General features: G+C 42.0%; 3 protein-coding genes across 11 annotated transcripts; 2 read left to right on the forward strand and 1 right to left on the reverse strand.

Annotated features, from left to right (window-relative positions):
- The first annotated feature begins 175 nt into the window (after positions 1 to 175).
- LOC134175330 (uncharacterized) lies at positions 176 to 2,251 on the forward strand. Its single transcript, XM_062641131.1, has one exon. It carries the CDS (start codon positions 261 to 263, stop codon positions 1,578 to 1,580), a length of 1,320 nt encoding a protein of 439 aa, XP_062497115.1. The 5' UTR covers positions 176 to 260; the 3' UTR covers positions 1,581 to 2,251.
- Positions 2,252 to 2,715: 464 nt separating this feature from the next.
- LOC134175384 (uncharacterized) lies at positions 2,716 to 11,203 on the forward strand. Of its 8 annotated transcripts, none has more exons than XM_062641292.1 (3): positions 2,716 to 2,929; positions 6,139 to 6,199; positions 8,862 to 11,203. In XM_062641292.1, the coding sequence occupies exons 2-3, from the start codon at positions 6,176 to 6,178 to the stop codon at positions 10,215 to 10,217; spliced, it is 1,380 nt and encodes a 459-aa protein (XP_062497276.1). In that variant the 5' UTR covers positions 2,716 to 2,929; positions 6,139 to 6,175; the 3' UTR covers positions 10,218 to 11,203. The 8 variants fall into 8 exon arrangements, with proteins under 8 accessions (XP_062497276.1, XP_062497282.1, XP_062497280.1 ...); XM_062641296.1 differs by lacking the exon at positions 6,139 to 6,199 and adding an exon at positions 6,981 to 7,182 and having other exon boundaries at positions 2,718 to 2,929; XM_062641293.1 differs by lacking the exon at positions 2,716 to 2,929 and adding an exon at positions 6,981 to 7,182 and having other exon boundaries at positions 5,142 to 6,373.
- A 2,202-nt stretch (positions 11,204 to 13,405) lies between these two features.
- Positions 13,406 to 21,129, reverse strand: FBXW2 (F-box and WD repeat domain containing 2). Of its 2 annotated transcripts, XM_062641300.1 has the most exons (7): positions 20,936 to 21,129; positions 18,847 to 19,356; positions 17,258 to 17,452; positions 16,598 to 16,731; positions 15,891 to 15,977; positions 15,118 to 15,287; positions 13,406 to 14,895 (listed from the first exon to the last, which is right to left on the reverse strand). In XM_062641300.1, exons 2-7 carry the CDS (start codon positions 19,334 to 19,336, stop codon positions 14,607 to 14,609), a joined length of 1,365 nt encoding a protein of 454 aa, XP_062497284.1. In that variant the 5' UTR covers positions 19,337 to 19,356; positions 20,936 to 21,129; the 3' UTR covers positions 13,406 to 14,606. The 2 variants fall into 2 exon arrangements, with proteins under 2 accessions (XP_062497284.1, XP_062497285.1); XM_062641301.1 differs by lacking the exon at positions 20,936 to 21,129 and having other exon boundaries at positions 18,847 to 19,692.
- Between the last annotated feature and the right edge of the window lie 82 nt (positions 21,130 to 21,211).

Raw genomic sequence — 21,211 nt, forward strand, 5'->3', positions numbered from 1 at the left:
GCTCAAATGTAGAGTAAAATATAATAGAGTTTGGAGTGCATTCCAAACCTGTATGAAAAGCCAGGCTTTCATACTGAAGTATCAAAACAGTAACTACTGTGTTTAAGAAAATGCAGTTGAATACAAAACATTTATTCTTTTTGGCAAATACTGAAAATGAAGGGGGGGGGGTGTGTGTTTGTGTTTGTTTTTTTTTACAGAAAGTGAACAGAAAACTGAGTGTAAAGACCTGTGAAGTTCCAAAAACGTGAAATTTAGCAATGATACACTGTGGAAAGAAACGTATTTGTGCTGTTGCCACATGTATTCTTATTTTTGCAACTGGTTTAATCTCCTACTGGAAAGATCCTCAGCTACAGAATAACATCGCCAGAAATATCTTCCCCCAGGCAACAACAGCCAGTCCAGCAGGCCAGCTTTGTAGGGGTAAACCTGCTCAAGGTGTTATAACACCATTAACAGATAACAGAACTTTTATTATATCCCCATACTTTGACAACAGAGAAGGCAAAGTCACTCGTGTGATTGGGATTGTTCACCATGAGGATGTAAAAGAACTGTTCTGCTGGTTCTGCTGTCAGCCCGATGGAAAGATCTATGTATCAAAAGCAACAATCGATGTTCACTCAGATAGGTTTGGGTTCCCTTACGGAGCAGCAGATATAGTTTGTTTGGAACCTGAAAACTGCGACCCAACGCATGTATCCATTCACCAGTCTCCACTTGGAAATATTGACCAGCTGCCAAGCTTTGAGATCAAAAACCGCAAGGCTGAGCCCTTCCCTGTTGACTTCACTGTGTGCATCTCTGCCATGTTTGGCCACTACAACAATGTCTTGCAGTTTATACAGAGCATGGAGATGTACAAGATTCTCGGGGTACAGAAAGTGGTGGTCTATAAGAACAACTGCAGCCACCTGATGGAGAAAGTCTTGAGGTTATATATGGAGGAAGGAACTGTAGAGATAATTCCCTGGCCAATAAACTCACACCTCAAGGTTTCTTCTAAATGGCACTTTTCTATGGATGGAAAAGACATTGGCTACTATGGACAAATCACAGCTCTAAATGACTGTATATACCGTAATATGCAGAGGAGCAGGTTTGTGGTTCTTACTGATGCTGATGAAATAATTCTTCCCCTTAAGCACCCAGACTGGAAAACCATGATGAGCAGCCTGCAGAAACAGAACCCAGGGACTGCTGTTTTCCTCTTTGAGAACCATATCTTCCCAGAGTCCGTCTCCACTCCCATGTTCAACATCTCATCCTGGAATACTGTGCCGGGTGTTAACATATTAGACCATGTTCACAGGGAGCCTGACAGGAAAGAAGTTTTCAATCCCAGGAAAATGATAGTTGATCCACGAAAAGTGATTCAGACTTCTGTCCACTCTGTCCTCCATGCTTATGGGAACAGCGTGAATGTTCCCATGGATGTTGCCCTCATTTATCACTGTCGGAAGCCCCTTCAAGCAAACCTTCCCAGAGAATCCCTCATCAGAGATACAACACTGTGGAGATACAACTCATCATTAATTACGAATGTTAACAGGGTTCTACATCAAACTGTACTGTAAGCTCAAAAGTGAAACCTCAGTTATAAGGAGGGAAGGTGAAGAGCTGCCTGTGTCGTGGGGAGGCAGGGGAGATCATTTGAAAATCATAAAATGAAATTCACTTCCACGTGAAGTTTAGACCTCACAGAGGTTTAGGAGAACATCCCTGCTACATACTATACAAAGGTGAATGCTTTTGATTTGTGAACTGAATCAAGGTATCGAGGGAAGAGATTTTCAAAACTGAAAAAATCATTTGATCCAAGGATGGTTGAGGCCTCAGCCCACTACTTTTCAGTCCAGTTTTGTGGGGATGCTTGCACATGGTTGGGAAGGGCCTGATAACATTGTTGTTCCATCAGTGTGACATATGTCATAGCAGGGATACATCCTTCTGGAGATACACATCTTTGGCTCTGAAACTTAACTGTGTTGGGTTGCTGCAACTTTAAGTGCAGCAATGAAATTTAAAGGTGTTGCAGTAGGCATTTAATGCCATGTTCTCTCCAACAATAAATGCACTGTGTATTTAAGATGATTGATTACTCACAGGAAGAAAGGTCTGTAACGTACGGCCACCACCAGAGAAAGTCCCATCCTCATACAGGGTCTTATATGAATGTATTTTGTTGTAGGAATGATTCAACTACCAATTGCTGTCTCTAAAAAGTAAAAGTACCGGTGTCAACGACTGGGTTTATCACCTTCAACTGTCAAATTTTCCTTTGCTTTTTCACAAGTGATTTCCATCTGGAGCTCGCTTCAGCTTTTCCATTTCACATAAGTTAGCGAGGAGGAGTGACCGGAGCCCTCCTCCTCCCCTCTCCCTGCGCACTCGCGCTCCCTGTGCTGTTCATCCCATGCGGGGCGGTCCACGGCGCTGCCGGCACCGGCCGCCGCGTTGTTCCAGCGCCCGGTTTTGCGCGGGGCATCCCCCATAAACGCATCGGGGAACCCTCGACGGCGGCGAGAGCGACCGGCACCAGGGCTGCGCTGCCGGGTGACCCGCACCGTGCGCGCCGTGCCCCGGTGCGCAAGCGGCAGTCCCGCCCCGGCAGGGGAGGGGCCCGCGGGGTCAGCGGGGCTGGCAAAGCATGGGGTGAAGGGGGCCCTGGTGTGCGGTGCTGCCCCAGTGTCGTCCCCCCCCAGCCGATCCCGCAGGATGGAGGACGCGGGGAGCAGCGGAACATGAGGCACATCCGTGTGGTCGCACCGCGGAGGGTGTCGGGCTGCGGCTTCTGCTCAGGATCCGGTGACCGGCATCGCTCCCAATAGAGGCTCGGCGGGCTCGGAACCTTATTTCTACTCCAGAAGTAACAAATCAGATGGTGCTCAGCTGTAGCGTTGTTTTTGGGTACTGATGCTTAACGGTAAGTTAAAGGTGTACGTTAATTGCGCAACACAAGTTTTTGAAGTCTCACCCTCCAAACCTGGAGTTTAATTTTAGATTTAAAGAATGTGTACTTCCTCACGAGAGCGGTTTCAGCCTGTGTTGTAGGCAGCGAAGCACCACACAGCTGTTCACTCGCTGCCTCCGTCCTCCACCCCCAGCAGGATGGGGAAGAACGTCGGAAGGGCAAAAGTGAGACAACTTGTGGGTTGACATTATTTAAGAGGTAAAGCAAAGCTGCATGGACAAGCAAAGCAAGATAAGGAATTTACTGCTTCCCATCGGTAGGGTTTTAGCCATTTCCAGGAAAGCAGGGCTCCATCACAGAACAATGATTTGGGAAGACAGATGCTATAATGCTGCATATCTCTCCCTTCCTCCTTCTTCCCCCAGCTTTAACTGCTGCCACAGCATCTGGAACAGGCCTTTAGTTAGGCTGGTTCAGCAGTCCCGGCTGTGTCCCCTGCAGACTTGTGCTGCCTTACGCCTGGGAAAGGGAGGAGGGAACAGTATGAGAAACAGAGGTGGCCATGACAGTGTAAGTAAGCACTGTTCAACCTCAGCTCAAACATCCATGTGTTCAAAATTTGGTCACAAATCTAAAACACAGCCCCTTACAACCTGATAAGAAGAAGATTAACTGTGTCCCAGCTAAAACAAGTGTAATGTGAAAGACACACAGCTGAAAGAACAATCTTAAACGTCATGCCTGAGCAGTTGCTCCTCAAAGGACACAATGTCTGATTGTTTACAATAGCAGAAACTTGCCTAGGGGATGTACAGTGGATTATAGTGGAGAAGTTTATGACTGCACAGGAAAACGTGTGGTTTGTCGGTTCCAATGGCACAAATTAAGTAGATGGCAACAGTATCTGGCTTCCCTTCTTGTGTTTAGAATAGAAAGGATCAGCTTAAACTTTTTTTGGAGAAATATTTTAGGAAAAGTGGGATAATACTGCACTCAGCTTAATAGCATCTGACTTTGGGTTGTATGAGAGAGGAAGGACGCTGGTGTTTCAGAGAGTGTTCCTGAAAAAAAGATTAGCTTCCAAAAGATTAGCTACAGACAATCTAGGTAAAGATGGTAAATGATTGCTAGTCTTTGGAATTTCTTATTTAGTTACCAGTTTGTTACTTTTGGTGAAAAACATAAACCAGAGGATAGAGAATAACTTGTTTCCAAAAATAAGAAATTAATAAGGCTATTTGTTAATGGTGACTTTTTAGTTAGGGCCTGGATAAACCAAGGATTAGGCTGTTTCTTCTTTGTATACTCTTGAATCTAATACTAGATACTAGGGACTGAAACTTTGCAGTCACGTCCTCTGAATTGTGCCCCATCCTCACCCTAGATAGGGAGATAACTGAGAGTTACCAAAAATCAAACTCGGTGTAGGCATTGCAAAGATACTGAAATGAGCAGCACAGAAGGTCTTCAGCTGTCTCAGTGCAAAGAAAGCAAATGACAAAGGAAGGCCACAGTGCAGAGAGCATGTGAGGGAGATTAGACCTTGGAGTGGCTCTTGAGCTAAATTAGCACTTTGTTCCACCTTAAGGACAGTTCTAATTGTGGATGGTTAAGGGAAGATGATGGAAACAAAAGTTTGAAAATAGAAGTTGCACAGCAGAGGTAAAAACAATACTCCAATTGGAAGGTGATACTGAATAATTTCCATTCCAAAATTCTAAGACACACAGGCTATTAAAGAACCTATAATGGGTGTTTAATAAATGTTCATGAGCATAGTGGTGCAATGTGGCAAAAGAAAGGATGAGTGGTTCCTTGGTTTAGGGAGGGGAAAACCCATGATTTAGATATATACAAGTTTGTAAGTACAGTCTTGGTCACACACAAGGTTTTGGAATGGGTTGTAGAAGGACTATGGCAAAAGAAATGAGAAGTGTGATTAATTTGAGCAACCTGATCTACTGAAAGGTGTCCCTGCCCACAGCAGGGGCTGGAACTTGGTGATCTTTAAAAGTCCTGTCCAACCCAAACCATTCTGTGACGCTCTGATTCTAACTGGGGCAAGAGATCTTCATTAGTATGACCTTGCCAATGAAGAAAACACATTGTGTAACTGCACCCAGCTGAAAGACTGGCTAGATGTGTTAATCCTTGGCTGATGACAAGATTACATCTATCTGTGCAGTATGATCCATCTGCAAAAAAATATAATCCTAACGTGTTTCCAGTAATGATAAGGGCTTGTTGCTGTCACGTACAGGTGGACAAGGAACAGAGATTTCTGGTCTCCTGTGCTAGAGGTTAATTGAAACTGGGCCAACAGCGCAGAAGCAGCTGTGCAAAGAGTGGTTCTTAAGAAATGGTATTAGAACTGCCTGTCTCATTTAATGGAAAAGTAGGAGGTGATCTGACTGCAGTCCGTAAAGGCACTAGGGAGGAAGAAAGGCTCTTTACCATTAAAGGGAATACTGAAAAAGAACAAACTGGTGCCAGGTAGCCGCTGATGCCATTAGCTAAATTGACTGTTAAAACAAAGCTCTGTAATTTAGATCATGTTCTGTCTGAATAGTAATTGGGATTAAAAGACGCAAAACCAGAATGAATTATAGTTGTTATTCTCATTATAAAATAAACCCTTCTAAAGATGCTGGAAACATATTTTTTGAAGTTAAAACTTGCCAAGTACTCTCCATAGTGAGGAAACACAAATGTAATGTTCCTAATTAATCTGACTTTATATCTGACTACACATCTGTGCTGTTAATTTCAAGGGACAAAATTCATGCGTCACATGTTGGGAAAACCATTAATGTCACTCAAATAATTACATGCTTCTTTAAGATTCTGTGTTCTGCTGTGTCTTGAGTTCTGTATTTTGCTCTTTCTGCTTCTAGAATCTTCTGTTGTTTCAGATATCTCTCATACTTACTCATCTGTATCTACCTATTTTAATTAGGCCTGTAGGATGTTACTAAAGAAATGATTGCCCAAGAAGCACTGATATATAGTACATTTTTCTAGTTCTCTTGAAGTATGTGTGTGAACTGTGGCTATGTCAACACGCAGCATTCAATCCCAGAAGATTAAGTAGCCTGAAAAAAAGTCCCCCAAGTGCTTGGTTTGATTTGCTTCAACAACCCCACACTCAAGTTTGTAATTTATAAGTTAATGGGAGGCAACTGTGCTTTACACAAGAGAAGGAAAACTTGTTTTCCCGGTAGGTGTGGCAGCTGTTACTGATATTAAAGAACACCAAGCATGGAAATGAAATGTATTGGCAAGGTATCGTACCAGCAGTTTTTGCTTCAGTGTTCTTCTGAATTGAATGACTCTTGGAGTTTCTCTTAAAAACATTGAAGTTTTTGCCTGGTTACAATAAACAATCTATAGATCATACCTTAGCAAAAAATAAATGGAGGACTGAACAGAGCTTCACTCGTCTATCTGCTTTAAAAGGTACTTTTTCCATTCTGATGTTCGCTGCTCAAAACACTGTTGAAAAGATATAATTTTAATTGTTTGTTATTTATAGCTAGCAAAAGCAGAAGAAACAACAGGTAATAAATGAAATTGTATTATTTAATGTTGATAATGAATGATAATTCTCTAGTAAAAACTATTTACAAGACTGAACAGTATTTTAAATCATAAATAGGTAAGACCGAGATACAAATGTTGAATATGACCTACTCTGTGCTGTAAGAATGGTGGGAATGAGAATGTTCAGGGGAAACATTTTGTTTAATGAAACCATTTGTGTTTAATGAAAGGACTTAGAAAATTGAAGTTGTTCTCAGTCACAGATCTCAAGCAGAAAGTTGTGTGACAATGTCAGGCTCTTACCCTGTATCTGCAGTTCTGCTCTAAATTTTAAGGACTTATTGGGGGGATACTTTAGATGAGTCAGTGCTGGCAGCTCTGCTTTGTGGCTAGTGTGATGTAGTGAGATTTCTGGTGTAAAGCAATTGCTTGGTGGCTGGGAAAGCCTGCTATAAATCGCATCAGCTTTGGCAAATGAGGCATTTTAGCAAGTACGTTATGACAATAGTTCTTACTTTTTCAGGAAAGAGCAGTTGTGAGAATACTGCACAGTTTTCTGAAGGCATGAACTGTTGGTTTTTTGCCTAAATTCAGTTGAGATTCAGAAGCTAGATTGCTGTCTTCAAAAGGAAGGTTTTACTGGTTGGAAAAAACTGTGTTTAAGCAGAACACGAGACCCCAGGAGAACTTTTCAACCCAAGTAGTGAAGTTGCCAAGGAATTCAGGTACCTCCAAAGTTATGAAGCTGCCAAGTACGATATCTGGATCATAACTATTGGTTGAGGTTATTTCTAGTTTTCTACCTGTCTTTGAAAATGCTAGTTTCCTGTTCCATCGCAAAACTGTGTTGAGACAGAGGCTCTTAAAAGAGCTTTACACAATGTGTGAAATGGGGGGGGATCAGATTTAGTTATTATTTTAGAATAGACTAATATGCTTTGGAAAAAACATTGTTAGACATTATTTATCATGTGCATGCTCCCTGAAGATGCTTAGATTAATAAGTATTTAAGCAAGTGATTTTATTAAGTTTTGAGAAGGGAAAGGACAAGAAATATGTGAAACTTCCAGTACCTGCCTCACCTATGACATTACTACCTGTTCTAGCTGTAAAATGTAAACCTAGAAATCTGGGCCTTTTAATGGTATGATTTATTTTCTTCTCAGGAGCTGGCATTACACAGTAGTGATATGTCTATTAGAAACATTTCCTTCATCTTGTGCAGTCAAATCAGTTTATGGCGTCTTGGCATCCTACCCTACATTTCTTGCTGGCTGTCTGGGCTACTCTTTTCTACCCGTCCAGTTTTCTGATCTAACATGCATCTGATTAATCTGGGGCATTCTTCTTGCAAGAATCTCTGTGGTACAAGCAGGCCTTTGAAGAGACTTGCTGTCACCTAATGGATCATATCTGGATGCCTAAAGATTAATTTGATGGGGAAACTTCAATTTGGGCCTCATTTACACAAGTGACTGCTTGAAATTGCCAAGAGCTCCCTGTCAGGCATCAAAGCTTGGCAGCATGAGTGTCCCTAAATGCTTTGGCCAGTTTCTGGGAGGCATCCAGTACTTGGGTTCCTGCAGCAGCAAGAGTTTAGCACCTGACCCTCAAGCCATGCCAGGATCTGAGCCAGCACTAGTGCAGTGTGAGGAGGCCCAGATTTCTAGCAAGCACAATATGAGGTGACATATTCCTGCCTTGTACAGTGCGGAGTAGGGTAGAGCTAATAACTAAGAAGTCTTACACCTGTATAGGTTTCACCTGTCTCCTGCTGAATTGTATGAATTCACCTTGCTCTGTATATACTGGCTCATCTGTGGTGAGCTGCAAGTTAGGGAATTTATGCATTAGCAATTGTATCTGGACTGTCATGTGCAATCCCCAGTTACTTTGTTTTTAAGGAACTCAGCTAATTCTGTATACATTTAATTTTTGTGTCTGCCCCTAACTTTTCTGTGAGAAGTCTGTTCAGGTTTTTTTTTCCTGTATAATTTACATTTACACCATGGGGAGGGAGGGGAAGGGAGAAAGCTTTTCTTCTGTTTAAACATTACTGTCTAATTGTTTAACTGGATATTCTAAAATGTGCATTATAGAATATAATGAATAATGCCTCCTTGTTCTCCTGTATACAGACCTGAGTCATACTCTTTCACAGACTCCTCCACGTACAGAAACCATTCCGCACATCGACATAGAGAGGCATTCAGTGTTGCATACACTGTGGTGCAACCCACTGAAGGTGTGTTCTGGGATTGATTTTCATGAAAGCCCAGTAGCTGGGTCTCTGATGAAGTCAGTGCACAATGCTAGAGATTTGCCCCACATCTTGTTTGTGAAGTTCTTGAGCAATGATCACAAGTCTGTCTGATCTCATGCTACCTATTTTCTTTTCTACAGATGCGGCAGCATAAAGTGCAAGGACAAAGAAATGTGCATCCACATTTAGTTACATTCAGAATGTTGTGTGGTGGGAGAAAATCTTACTTTGCTGCTACTGTGTGCATTGTTACTCTAACTTCAATGATCACACTTTCTTATCTTAGGTTACAGAGACCTTCTCACCTGCCAAAAATAATTTATGAAGTTAGCAAATGTAGAAGGGAAATTACCAATAGCACAATAACACCATTAACAGATAACAGAACTTTTATTGTATCCCCATACTTCGACAACAGAGGAGGCAAAGTCACTCGTGTGATTGGGATTGTTCACCATGAGGATGTAAAAGAACTGTTCTGCTGGTTCTGCTGTCAGCCCGATGGAAAGATCTATGTATCAAAAGCAACAATCGATGTTCACTCAGATAGGTTTGGGTTCCCTTACGGAGCAGCAGATATAGTTTGTTTGGAACCTGAAAACTGCGACCCAACGCATGTATCCATTCACCAGTCTCCACTTGGAAATATTGACCAGCTGCCAAGCTTTGAGATCAAAAACCGCAAGGCTGAGCCCTTCCCTGTTGACTTCACTGTGTGCATCTCTGCCATGTTTGGCCACTACAACAATGTCTTGCAGTTTATACAGAGCATGGAGATGTACAAGATTCTCGGGGTACAGAAAGTGGTGGTCTATAAGAACAACTGCAGCCACCTGATGGAGAAAGTCTTGAGGTTATATATGGAGGAAGGAACTGTAGAGATAATTCCCTGGCCAATAAACTCCCACCTCAAGGTTTCTTCTGAATGGCACTTCATGCATGATGGAACACACATTGGCTATTATGGACAAATCACAGCTCTAAATGACTGTATATACCGTAATATGCAGAGGAGCAGGTTTGTGGTTCTTACTGATGCTGATGAAATAATTCTTCCCCTTAAGCACCCAGACTGGAAAACCATGATGAGCAGCCTGCAGAAACAGAACCCAGGGACTGCTGTTTTCCTCTTTGAGAACCATATCTTCCCAGAGTCCGTCTCCACTCCCATGTTCAACATCTCATCCTGGAATACTGTGCCGGGTGTTAACATATTAGACCATGTTCACAGGGAGCCTGACAGGAAAGAAGTTATAAATCCCAAGAAAATGATAGTTGATCCACGAAAAGTGATTCAGACTTCTGTCCACTCTGTCCTCCATGCTTATGGGAACAGTGTGAATGTTCCCATGGATGTTGCCCTCATTTATCACTGTCGGAAGCCCCTTCAAGCAAACCTTCCCAGAGAATCCCTCATCAGAGATACAACACTGTGGAGATACAACTCATCATTAATTACGAATGTTAACAGGGTTCTACATCAAACTGTACTGTAAGCTCAAAAGTGAAACCTCAGTTATAAGGAGGGAACGTGAAGAGCTGCCTGTGTCGTGGGGAGGCAGAGGATATCATAAAATAGAAATCACTTCCATATGAAGTTTAAATCTTACAGAGATTTAGACTAACAGCCTTTTAATGTGTTGTAGGTAAATGCATTTGATTTTTGAACTGTGGCATGGTACCTTGTAAGAGTCCACAGTGATCAAATGCTGACTGATGATTTAAGTTCCTCAGGTAAAGTCTCTACTGCAACCTTTTAAGATGTGAGAGATGAGGCATAGTGAGAGGATAGCTCTTTTGTATGCCTGTAACTGTGAAAGGGCATTATTCCAGCCATAGGAAGTGTCCATGCAGAAATTTGAAATTTAATTTACCAATTTCCAGCTTTCTCTCTTTTCCCGTTCCTATCCTCATGGGTTTTAACTTGTACCATGAACTGTAAACTTCCTGAAGAAGGAATTAATTGAGTTTTGGTTATTTGTCTCTGAAGGACTTGGTGGTTAACAATATACAGCTGTGTTTAATGGTGCCTTTTAAAAGATGGCTTGGGACAGCATCTCCCAGATGAAGAGCATTAACACTCTAACCCATTATAATCACAAAGGCAGGGTAAGCAAACCCACCACCTATAGCACTGGAGCCGTCACTTGTTAGAGGTATTTCTTCTTAAGGGAAATGAGAATTCATAGCAGAGCCATGAGTCATTTCATGAAACCAAGCATCAATGCAGATGGTATTCCTTCTGGAAAATGTAAAATGAGGTTATTTTCACTAAGGAAAAATAAAAATCAGTATTTCTCAACTGATTCAAATAATGCAAAAGGCTGTGCAGAGTTTTCAACCAATGTACAAAAGATAACCACTATGGTCCTTAGTATTAATGTTGTTTAATTCTTGCAGTTTGTATGTCACTGTTTGGGTACAAAATTTCTATGTGCCCAGTTGAGTAAGAGGCAAACTAATAAATTGTGAAAATAATTGAGCACAATCTACCAGTTTCAATTGTAAAAAAAGAACCGTTTATATTCTTGTAACAAGTGTTTGTTCAAGTGGTGATGTATCATAACACTAAGCATAGCTGTTGCAGTTTTGCCGATCCAAATGGCTGCTCAGCTGGGGCTTTGACACATGTGATTTTAAGAATGGTGATCCCTCTTGTTGCCCACAGCTGTTGTGAATTCCTTAAGTGATAAGTGCTGAGTTGTGCTGGAAAGCTTTAAAACAGAGGCAGGGGCTACACATTAATGTTGAAGAAACTGTGAACTGAAAAGGTGGCTGTTTCCGGGTGGAAAGATGGATGGATGAACAACTACTTATGATATATAACAGTTGTTTTCTTTTTCTGTGACCTTGAAGCCTCCTAACAAACTGCTGCTTCATGAAAATTAGACACCAGGTGGATTTTAGACCTTCACGTGATGGGTAAGTTAAATTATATTGTTTCCTTATGTAGGTGCAAGGGTACAGAAACTGCATCTTTTCCAACCCTTATCTAAAAACAGTGCCAAGTAGTTACTAATGTCTGCCAAACGGTCATAAGGACAGAAAAGCAAACAAAACCCATGTGTTCACTGTAGTTTCACAAGTTCAGTTTCTGTTTTTTAAATGCTATGTGCATTGTACTGATGGTGTAATGTATTAGAACATTCCTATGAGGGGACGTCTGGGGGCAGTTGTAGTCTGATACTGATATGTGACAAATGTGCGTGAGAGCAGCTGTGCTTGGTTTAGTTTCGACACCAATGTCATGTTTTCAGTTGTTTTGAGCTGTCATTAGTGGGTTAGTATCATTAGCTTGCAAATGTCCAGGGGAACTTTCACTTGGAAGTCTTCAAGAGACAATCTGTAAATAACTGTTTGCTAATTGTGTTTATAACAATCATCAGCTGCTATGTAACAGGCTACAACTTCATTTGTAAAGCTAAAGGGGTAGAAGAGCAATGTTGTGTGGATTGGATGCTTCTCATCATGGTTTTCTGCTTGTATCCTCTGGATAATGCTTCCCCCCTATGCCTACTACCACTTTCCCTTCCCACCATTCTCTCTGGAAAGTTGAATTCAGCTCTCAGATGCTTTGTGCTCTGCCTCTCATGGGACTTCCTTGTGTGTGTCAGTGTTTGGTACTGGGCAATTGAACATTGGACTTGGGTGTGGCTTTGAGCACAGAGGTGAAGAATCCCTTCTCTTTGGCGTCTAGCTATCTACGTGTTAGTACAGCTCAGGGTAGTTGGCCACCTTTGCCACAAGGGCATATTGCTAAATTTGTTGTGCAATAGCATTCCCAGGTCCTTTCCTGTAGAGCTGGTTTCCCTCTAGTTGGCTCCAACGTGCCTGTTGTGTGGGATGTCTGTGTCTCGGGTGAAGGAGTTGCTTTGGCTAAACTTCATGAGATGTCTGTCAGCCTACTTGTCCAGTTTGTTGAGAAGCTTGGAATTAGGATTCCCTGATCTCTTGCATATTGATCGCTTGCCCTTCCCGTGGTTTCCCCTTCCCCTCCAAATAAATCAGTATTGTTGGAAACTTGCTGAGAGACTGCATCATAAAGGTCACTATTAAATTAATCAGTTCTAGCCCCTAAAGAACACTTCCAGTAAGTGGTTTGCAGTGTTTTACAGGTGGGCCATCATCACATGGCTCCTTTAGAGTTAACTGAGTTACAGCCCCCATCATACACAGTATAGTTACACCCACATTAAGAATGAGAACTGAGTTTCAAGGAAAGTTATCGAAGCTGTTTCACGTAAGCTTTCACTTTCCACTGAGAAAACAAAGCTCATTAGTGCCCCAGTCAGTGAAGGCTGTGAATTTGGCTTCCAGTGGGTAAAATCCTTGACAACAAACACATCTGAAAAGTAAGTTCATGTGAATAAAGGTGGAAACCAGTTCCTTGAGACTAGCATTGTATTCAAGAGACACTGTTCCACTGTGACTTCGTACAATTCCAGCCCCATCACCCAAATGCTTACTCTTGCATGTAAGAATTTCCCTTTCATTAGTATAATTTATACTGTATACATTTGGGAACATTGGCCTTTGTTCAGTGCCAAGTATGGAATTAGGTTTCCTTGGATGGTGGGAAGAAAAAAAAAATCACACAACAGTAATGCCGGGCAGTTTCAGCTTTTCAAGGATTTGAGCCAATCTGCATGAAAACTCATGTTTTCAAGTTGTGAAAACAAAGAAAGACATTAAGGGGACATTTTATTATAAGGGAGGAGGGGAAACCAACCTAAAGCATTTCTAAACCAGATGTTGTCATAGATACAGCTTTTAAGTACATGTCAAATACCACAAAAGTATGTTGACAGGCATTTGCTACTCAGTAGTTAACTGGTGTGTACATCAGATCTCCTATGATGATCAAAGCAAAAGACCTTTTCCTACTCCTATGCTTTTCTTCAGACTTTCACTTCTTATTTTCCCCCAGAGATGTGGCATTCTCACTGTTATTTGCCCCCACTTTCCAAATCTAGATGTAGCAACTACATGAAGTGCACGATTATCTTAAATGTAATGTCTGGAAAGAATGAATGGCTGCTAGACATCATTTACTATAAGAGAGTGATGCTGTAGAGATTGAAAATCATCTTCCCATTCATCAGCTTTCTACCTCCCTGTGAACTAAATTATGTTCTCACACAAACTATAGGAAATGTGGCCTATAAAATACTGGTCAAGCCATTCTGAGTTACCATCAGCAAATGTGATGAATACTCAGAGGTTCTCTAAGGTTAATTGTGATGGCAAGCTCTATCAGACAGATGAAAAGGTGGCTCATTCTCACTGAGGAGTTCATATTGACATGTTCCCAAACTTAAATTATTATAGTTAGCATCTGATCCTAGTTAAAGGACCCACTTGATTCCTTTATTTCAAAGGCTAAGTATTTAAAGCTATCATTAGGAAAAAACATTTTGAAGAGGATGCTGGAGAGAGAAAGGGTTTGCTGTCTTCCCATTTGCAGTGAGCAGCCATGCACTGTAACCAGTATTTGCTGTTACATGTACACAAGCCTATGGTTCTAAGATAGTAGCTTCACCTCCTGTTTCAACATCAAAAAACAGATCAGAAGTCAGGTCAAGCACTACTTCATTTCAATCTCGATGGTGGATTTGAATGGTTTAAATGTTACAAGCTATGCTCCAGAGCCCAAATAGGTATGTTTAAACATGAGTACAGACAGAATTTTGTGGAGAATACTGTTGGCATGCTGTATTGCGTTATGTCCAAAACAACCCATTCCCAAATGCCCAAATAAAAGTAAATGATTGTGCATTGCATGATGATACCATTAGGTGTGCAACTTTGGTTCATGCAAAGTCTCGTTTTATGGAAACGCTGCTGATAGTCCATAGATTCCTGAAGATGCTGCGCATGTGAGTGTCTCAGCAATGTTCTTTCCATAACACCAAATGGATACTATGGTCTGGCATACTGGTGGCAAAAACCAGGCCCATGTCATTTTGTCCATTAAGTCCATTTAACCAAGACATTTCACCAGCCAAAAAGCTTGAGCCTCTCTTAGATTTTCTGTACTCCGGTAGAGGCCAGCGGCTTATCAGTTTTTCTGTCCTCAAGTCCATTATATACAGGTATCTGTTATCAAACAGTAGAGCAAATATCTCTCCAAAGCCCAGCAAGGAAACATTTGAGAAGTCAGGAGGCTTGATAACCCTAGAATACAAGGCAACATCGTATTAACAGATGGTAAATTAGAATTAAACCTGGCAATATGCGTAGAGAAAGATGTTTACAGAATTTTCACCAATATTCAGCCTATATCTAAAATTATTAAAACTAGTATGTTCCACTTCTCATTTATTTAAATAGAAATATTAAATAAATATATATTCTACTTCTTATTTAAAGACGACTAAGTCTTAAACAAAGATTTACCTGAGAATATCATAGCTGGCAAAGTCCCACTGGTATAATCCTAGGGCTGAACTGCACACTATGTATTTGCCATCAAAGTGCAGCCTGGGCTGTAGGGAGATGCTGCGATCCTCAGAAACAGACAGTGTTTTTAAGCATTTGCAGTTTATTTCCCTTCCAATAGGCCAAATCTACAATTAAAACAGAGTTTAAGGCCATAAAACATTCCTGTTATAAACAGTTACACAGAGCAAGCCTCACAGTCTCTCTTTAAGCATCAGGTAAATGTGTGCATGTTTCCTCAGAAGTACTTATTTCCTTTAGGGAGTTCTGTGACTCATCTTACAGTGTTGTTGCAATATGTGATGTTTCTAGCCTAAAAAAACCCAGTGAAAATGGGCACTTTAAAGAACAAATCAACCATCCAATTGGACAAAAATGTGTTTCAGTTGTGGAGCACATCCATAGCCACAAACTACAGCACTCTCCCACCCAGAAGTCCCCAGCCGTAACAGTACTTGCAGTTAAGTGCTTTGCTGTCAAGATAGCACATTAAGCATGCACTGAAAGCACTTGGTTTTTGCATTACCATTCATGTAGAGCTGTGATTTAAATCTAAATGTGAAGGGAAGCATTGGAAGGTTCGCTTCCAAAGAGCTGCATGTCTTCTACACAACTTTACAAGCAGGGAATGCAGGAGAAAAGAAAGCTTTATATTATTTGTAAACTCCAGCAAAGCACTCAAGCATTTCTCTCGGTACTGAAATTATGTATGTATGAGATACGGTACACACCTTGATTTCATACTTATCTGCACTTAGAAGAATATAATCCCCAGGACTATGCATAAGAGATTTGACTTTGCACTTCTGCAAAACTACCTGTAATTGAAGGATGTAACGATTTATGTTGATGCTGTTAAATAACCAGACTTTCATTTGCATTTTTCATTTAATTGACAACCTGCATTCTGTACTCTTGTACAAAGGCAACTGTAATACTTTTAGCTACTGAAGGGAACCTACAGTTTACACTCTTCTTGTTCCTACTAGTGACAACTTTATTAATAAGCAAACGTGTGCACTTCACCTCTAGAACACCCCCCCCATCTTCCAGTTCTGAAATACTCTGAACTAAAATACTGTTTCTTGACTTCACAACACTTTTAATGCTCAGATTTTGGTTATCACCATAACTTAGTTTTTGTACATCATTTTTAAAGTAGATTTCTTTCAGAACCATTGTTCTTATTTGGTCTTTGAACCAAGAACTGATTCCTAATGTTATTCCACCTGCTTTGAAATAGAAATATCTTCAATGGTCCGAAAGGCTTAATTACAGCTTCTTTCAGTGGTTTTTCTGCTGTATTTTGCAGTATTTCCTGAAGTTCTAGAGATTCTACACGTACGTGCATGGTTAGGATTAGGAAACAGAAACTTGGAACATGTTACAAGCTTATTGCAAGTGTTTTGCAAGATTAATTGAAAATCATTATTCCCACCTTAGTGACCCATTCTGTGTGTCCAGTGAGGGTATTCAGGCACGTTCCTGTTGATAAGGCCCATACTTTCACAGTGAAGTCTGCAGAGCCACTGACCAGAATATCAAGTTCATCATTGTAATCCACACTAAAAACTACAAGCAAAGAGGGTACTGATGAGGAAGACCAGTCTCTGTGCCCATGGTTTTCTGTGAGACATTAACTAGTAGCCTCTAAATTCATAAGCTACTGCAGCTTTAACTATTGTTCTTGAACTGTAGATATGAATGGTTGCTCTGGATTCCTAAGTTTACATCACAAAATGACTGATTTTTGTCCAAATTAAGAGTATGTACATCAGTGGTTCCTTTATGCTTGGATTATGGCAAAGCATAATTTAAGATAGTTCCTCTTTTAAGAGTTCTAGTAAATCAATTCCAGCGGGATTAGTACATTTGATATACCTTGTTTCTCACAGGGGAACAGACCTACACCTGAGTTGAAGATAATTTGCAGTAGAGGACAGAGAAGTTAATTATGAGGGAAATGCAAGTAACAAACTTGGGACAGAGCCTAGAAGAAAAAGGTATTATGTTAAAGAGCTAACTTACATTATAATTTGTTTGATGATGATTTATGTTACTTGACTGTTGAAATTACAACTTGAAAAGCTCAACATACCTGCACCAGTATGTCCTCTAAAATGCTGTGTCTTTGCCCCAGAGCTCCATTCCCAGCAGGCTACTGTGTTATCAAAAGATCCTGTTACAAGCTTTTGTTCATCAAACTTCACTGCAGCACAAGTGTGTGTCTGGATACCATATATGCACTGTCCTGTGCTTACATCCCACAGTTTTGCAGACAAGTCATCTGATCCTAGAATATAAAAGAACAGGGTAACTGGAAGCAAAGAGTAAACAGCATTTCCAGTTCTTTACTCGTCTTCTACATTTGTCTCAAATTTTCATGGAATCACAGAATGGTTATGGTTGGAAGGGACCCCTGGAGGTCAACTCTTCCAAACCCCCCTTCCCCAAACTGGTTGCCCAGGACCATAACTAGATGGCTTTTGAATATGTCTAAGGATGGATGCTCCACCATCTCCTTGGGCAACATGTGTTCAATCACTATCACAGTGAAAAAAGCATTTTAGAGGGAACCTCCTGTGTTTCAGTTTGTGTCCACTGCTTCTCGTCCCCTCACTGGGCACCACTGAAAAGAGCCTGCCTCCTCCTTCTCTGCACCCTCACTTCATGTATTTAGGTACATTGATAAGATCCTCTCTGAGCCCTCTCTTCTTTAGGATAAAAAGTCCCAGCCCTCTCAGCCTTTCGTCGTATGAAAGATGCTCCAGTCCCTTCTTTGCCTTCATGGCTCTTTGTTGGACTCTCCAGAGTGGCCGTGTCTCTTTTCTAGCCCAGAACTGGACACAGTACTCCAGGTGTAGCCTCACTAGTCTGAGTGGAGGGGAAGGAGCACCCCCTCCAACCTGCTGCCAACACTCCTCCTAAAGCAGTCCAGGATACTGTTAGCCTTTGCAGCAGGGGCGCATTGGTGCTTCAACTTTATATCCACCAGGACCCCCTGGTCCTTTTTGCCAAGCTGCTTTGCATACTGGTGCCATGGAGTTTCCTGTCCCCAAAGTTTATTTTCTTTTTTGAATATGCTCTGGCAGCATCTTAGTTACTATTCTTCCATATTTAATGTTTTGAATTTGTTCTGGCTATATTTTTAAGTTCAAACTGAAATCTTGAAGTCTGCAATCTTTGGGGAGAAAGCTGAAACTATCATTACAAGTCAGTCTAGTAGCAAGTTTAAATGTTACAGGTCTTCATACAAGGTCTTGTGTTAAAAACTGCAAGTGCTTACAGACTGTATCAGAGAAACTGTCTTGTTTCAAGTAAGAAAACAGCCTTTTCCTGCCACACCTTACGAGACTGCAGCGATCACATAGCCCAAACAAGGATCCTTTAGTTACCCTCTAAGAAAACTAATGTATCTTTACTTCTCAAATCTGAAGCACGAAACCTGCTGTAACTGGCTTTTGAGCCAACAAAGAAATTGGTTTCCTTTTTTTTCTATTAAAGTTAACTACTAGGTCTGTTGGTGTGCCAGGGGTTACAGAAACCAGGAAAAAAAAAGGAAGTAATGTTGCATCATCTTAACCTGTGTTAGCACTATGGAAATAATCTGGTAAAGGAAAAGCAAACCCTCATTAATCATATGAGGAGGTGACAAATGTAAGACTCCCAAGTTTTCTGTCTTCCTACCTGTACACAGAAGTCCATCCTTATAGTAAAGTGCATATACTCTGGCACTGTGTCCAATTAAAGAGGATGTCTCAAAGGCTTCGTGGTCCTTCAGTTGCTTCATCCTTAAAATAGCCTTTAGGTAAACCTTCTTCCAATGTAGAGGATCCTGAACAGAGTCATCTATTTGCCAACCCAAGTTCTTACATGCAGTCTGCCACACCTCTGTACAGGCACTTATAACCTTGTTCCACTGCTTAGAGACGAGGCAACATGTGAGTAAAGTCTGAGGATCAAGCCATTTTAACAGATAAAAACTAAGCTCCAATGGAAGAAGTTTGAGGAAGTCTCTCTTGAGGAGAATCTCTAGATTATTGGAGAGGTGCCTGAGCTGGACTGCTCCACTCAAGCTAATCAGGTGATCCAGAGTTTCATTTTTCTGCAAGTCCGTCAGAGAAAGAAATGTAATAGAAATGTTATCAAGCCATGCTTCAAAGTCCTTTTTCTCCATAAGGTTATGGAAAAATTTACCTGTGATACATCAAAATACTGTATTAGTTCTGTTCAGAAAACAAGGTAAGCATCACATCTTTATTACTGGTACATCAGTATTCCAAATGGCATGTTAACACAAAGGCAGGAGTTACCAAACATATTTTAAGATACACATTATACCAGGACTAACCATTTGCATGCACTCTCAACTATCATTTGTCCCACATCAGACCTAGAACAGAACTGTATGGAGCTAGTGAATGCTGGTGTTCGTTATGAATGGTAACAGCTTTCTTGTTCCAGGTTAACACTTTCAAATCCAGAATCCAATAAGGTAAGGGTTAGTTTTAAACCTACTAAAGCAAATAGAATCATAGAATAGTTAGGGTTGGAAAGGACCTTAAGATCATCTAGTTCCAACCCCCCTGCCATGGTCAGGGAGACCGCCCATAATAAACACCATCTTACGGTTTACTGATGGATAATACTGGTAAATGGAAGAAACCAAAGCGTTATAAGCAGGGTGATGAGCTCACTGCTGACAGAACTTATTCATACCTCTGTCCTGAACTATTTTAAACACAAAGCAGGTAACTTTGTGTTTAAATTGAAGAATACATACAGACAGATGTCTGCAAGACTGTGTTGAAGGATATGTTGGCCATCTTTCTAGCTGGCTTGTGTAAAGACTATAGATTATGCTGGTCTAAGATCACTTGACATGTTTGCACTGTTTTGACTTAAAACACTTTTATTTCTTTTAATTCCTGTTTGGTTGGGGGTTTTTACCTATTTTAACAGGTTATTTTTAATGAAAAGAATTAACTTTGAAATTGAAGGTCTGAAATGCCACCTCCTGACCTACGCAATGTTTGCATTTGCACTATTGGCGTTCCTACAATAAGCTTGGACAAGACAGACATGAGGCAAGTTACAAAGCCATAGTTACTTTCTTTTCCCTGGGAGATCTAATTCTGCTCATTAGACCGGCTGAATTTAATTCACAGAGGCTCCCAAACCCAAAGAACTGAGGAATCTGAATGGGAGTCTGTGTTGTGTCTGTTTCTGTACAGACTTTTACCTTCATAGAGTGAGCCCTTAGAGTGCACCTCTTAACGTGGCACAGGAGAACAGCAAGTGCAGCCTTTGCTATGCACGGCTGCACAGGACACGCACTGCTGATAAACGCACAAGAAGGTGCCGGGGGTCAAACGCACTGGAAGCAGCCGCTTCTATCAGGTCGCAAGTTCATACATACAGTAGCTCCTACAGCTGACAGCACTTACCGGCTGTGCTCAGCACACAGGGCAGAGAACAGACCGGCTGTGCTAAGCGCCATGGGCTCGCTTTAAAACGCACACACACGTTTCCGTCAGGCTCCCTACGAACTAAACGCAGGTGAGCTCTAAGGGTCTGCCGTGCTCAACCCGGGAAGCCGATACTGAGCTCCGGTGAGGCCCCGGTGCCGAGCTCCGTGCACAAGGCTCGTTCCTCGGTGCCCCGCTCCGCTTCCCCCGCCCGCTCCCCGGCACCTCCGCACGCAAACGGCTCAGCCGAGGCGGGTGCCGGCAGCTGCCCCGCCGCTCGCCCGAGCCCCGCGGGCCGCGGCTCTCACCTCAGGTACCGGCCAGGAGCGGGGCGTCCTTCAGCAGGCGGCAGCCGCCACGGCCCCCCCGAGCCCGGTATGGGCTGGGGCTTCCCCGCGGCCATCGCTCCCTCCGCCGGACGGGGCCCGCACCGCTCGCTGCGGGGTGAGGGGTCGCTCCCGGACGGCGCTGGCGGGGCGGGCAGGGGGAACCGGCCGGTACCTGAGGGACGGCGCTGCCCGGGACCCGCGGCGCTCCGTGCGCGGCAGCTTCCGGCGCACCTCGGCGTCGTCATCGCTCCCCGC

The sequence above is a fragment of the Pezoporus occidentalis genome, unplaced genomic scaffold (genome assembly GCF_034315485.1).
Source record: "Pezoporus occidentalis ecotype Australia unplaced genomic scaffold, CSIRO_AGI_Poc_V1 ctg68, whole genome shotgun sequence".
Taxonomy (NCBI): domain Eukaryota; kingdom Metazoa; phylum Chordata; class Aves; order Psittaciformes; family Psittacidae; genus Pezoporus; species Pezoporus occidentalis.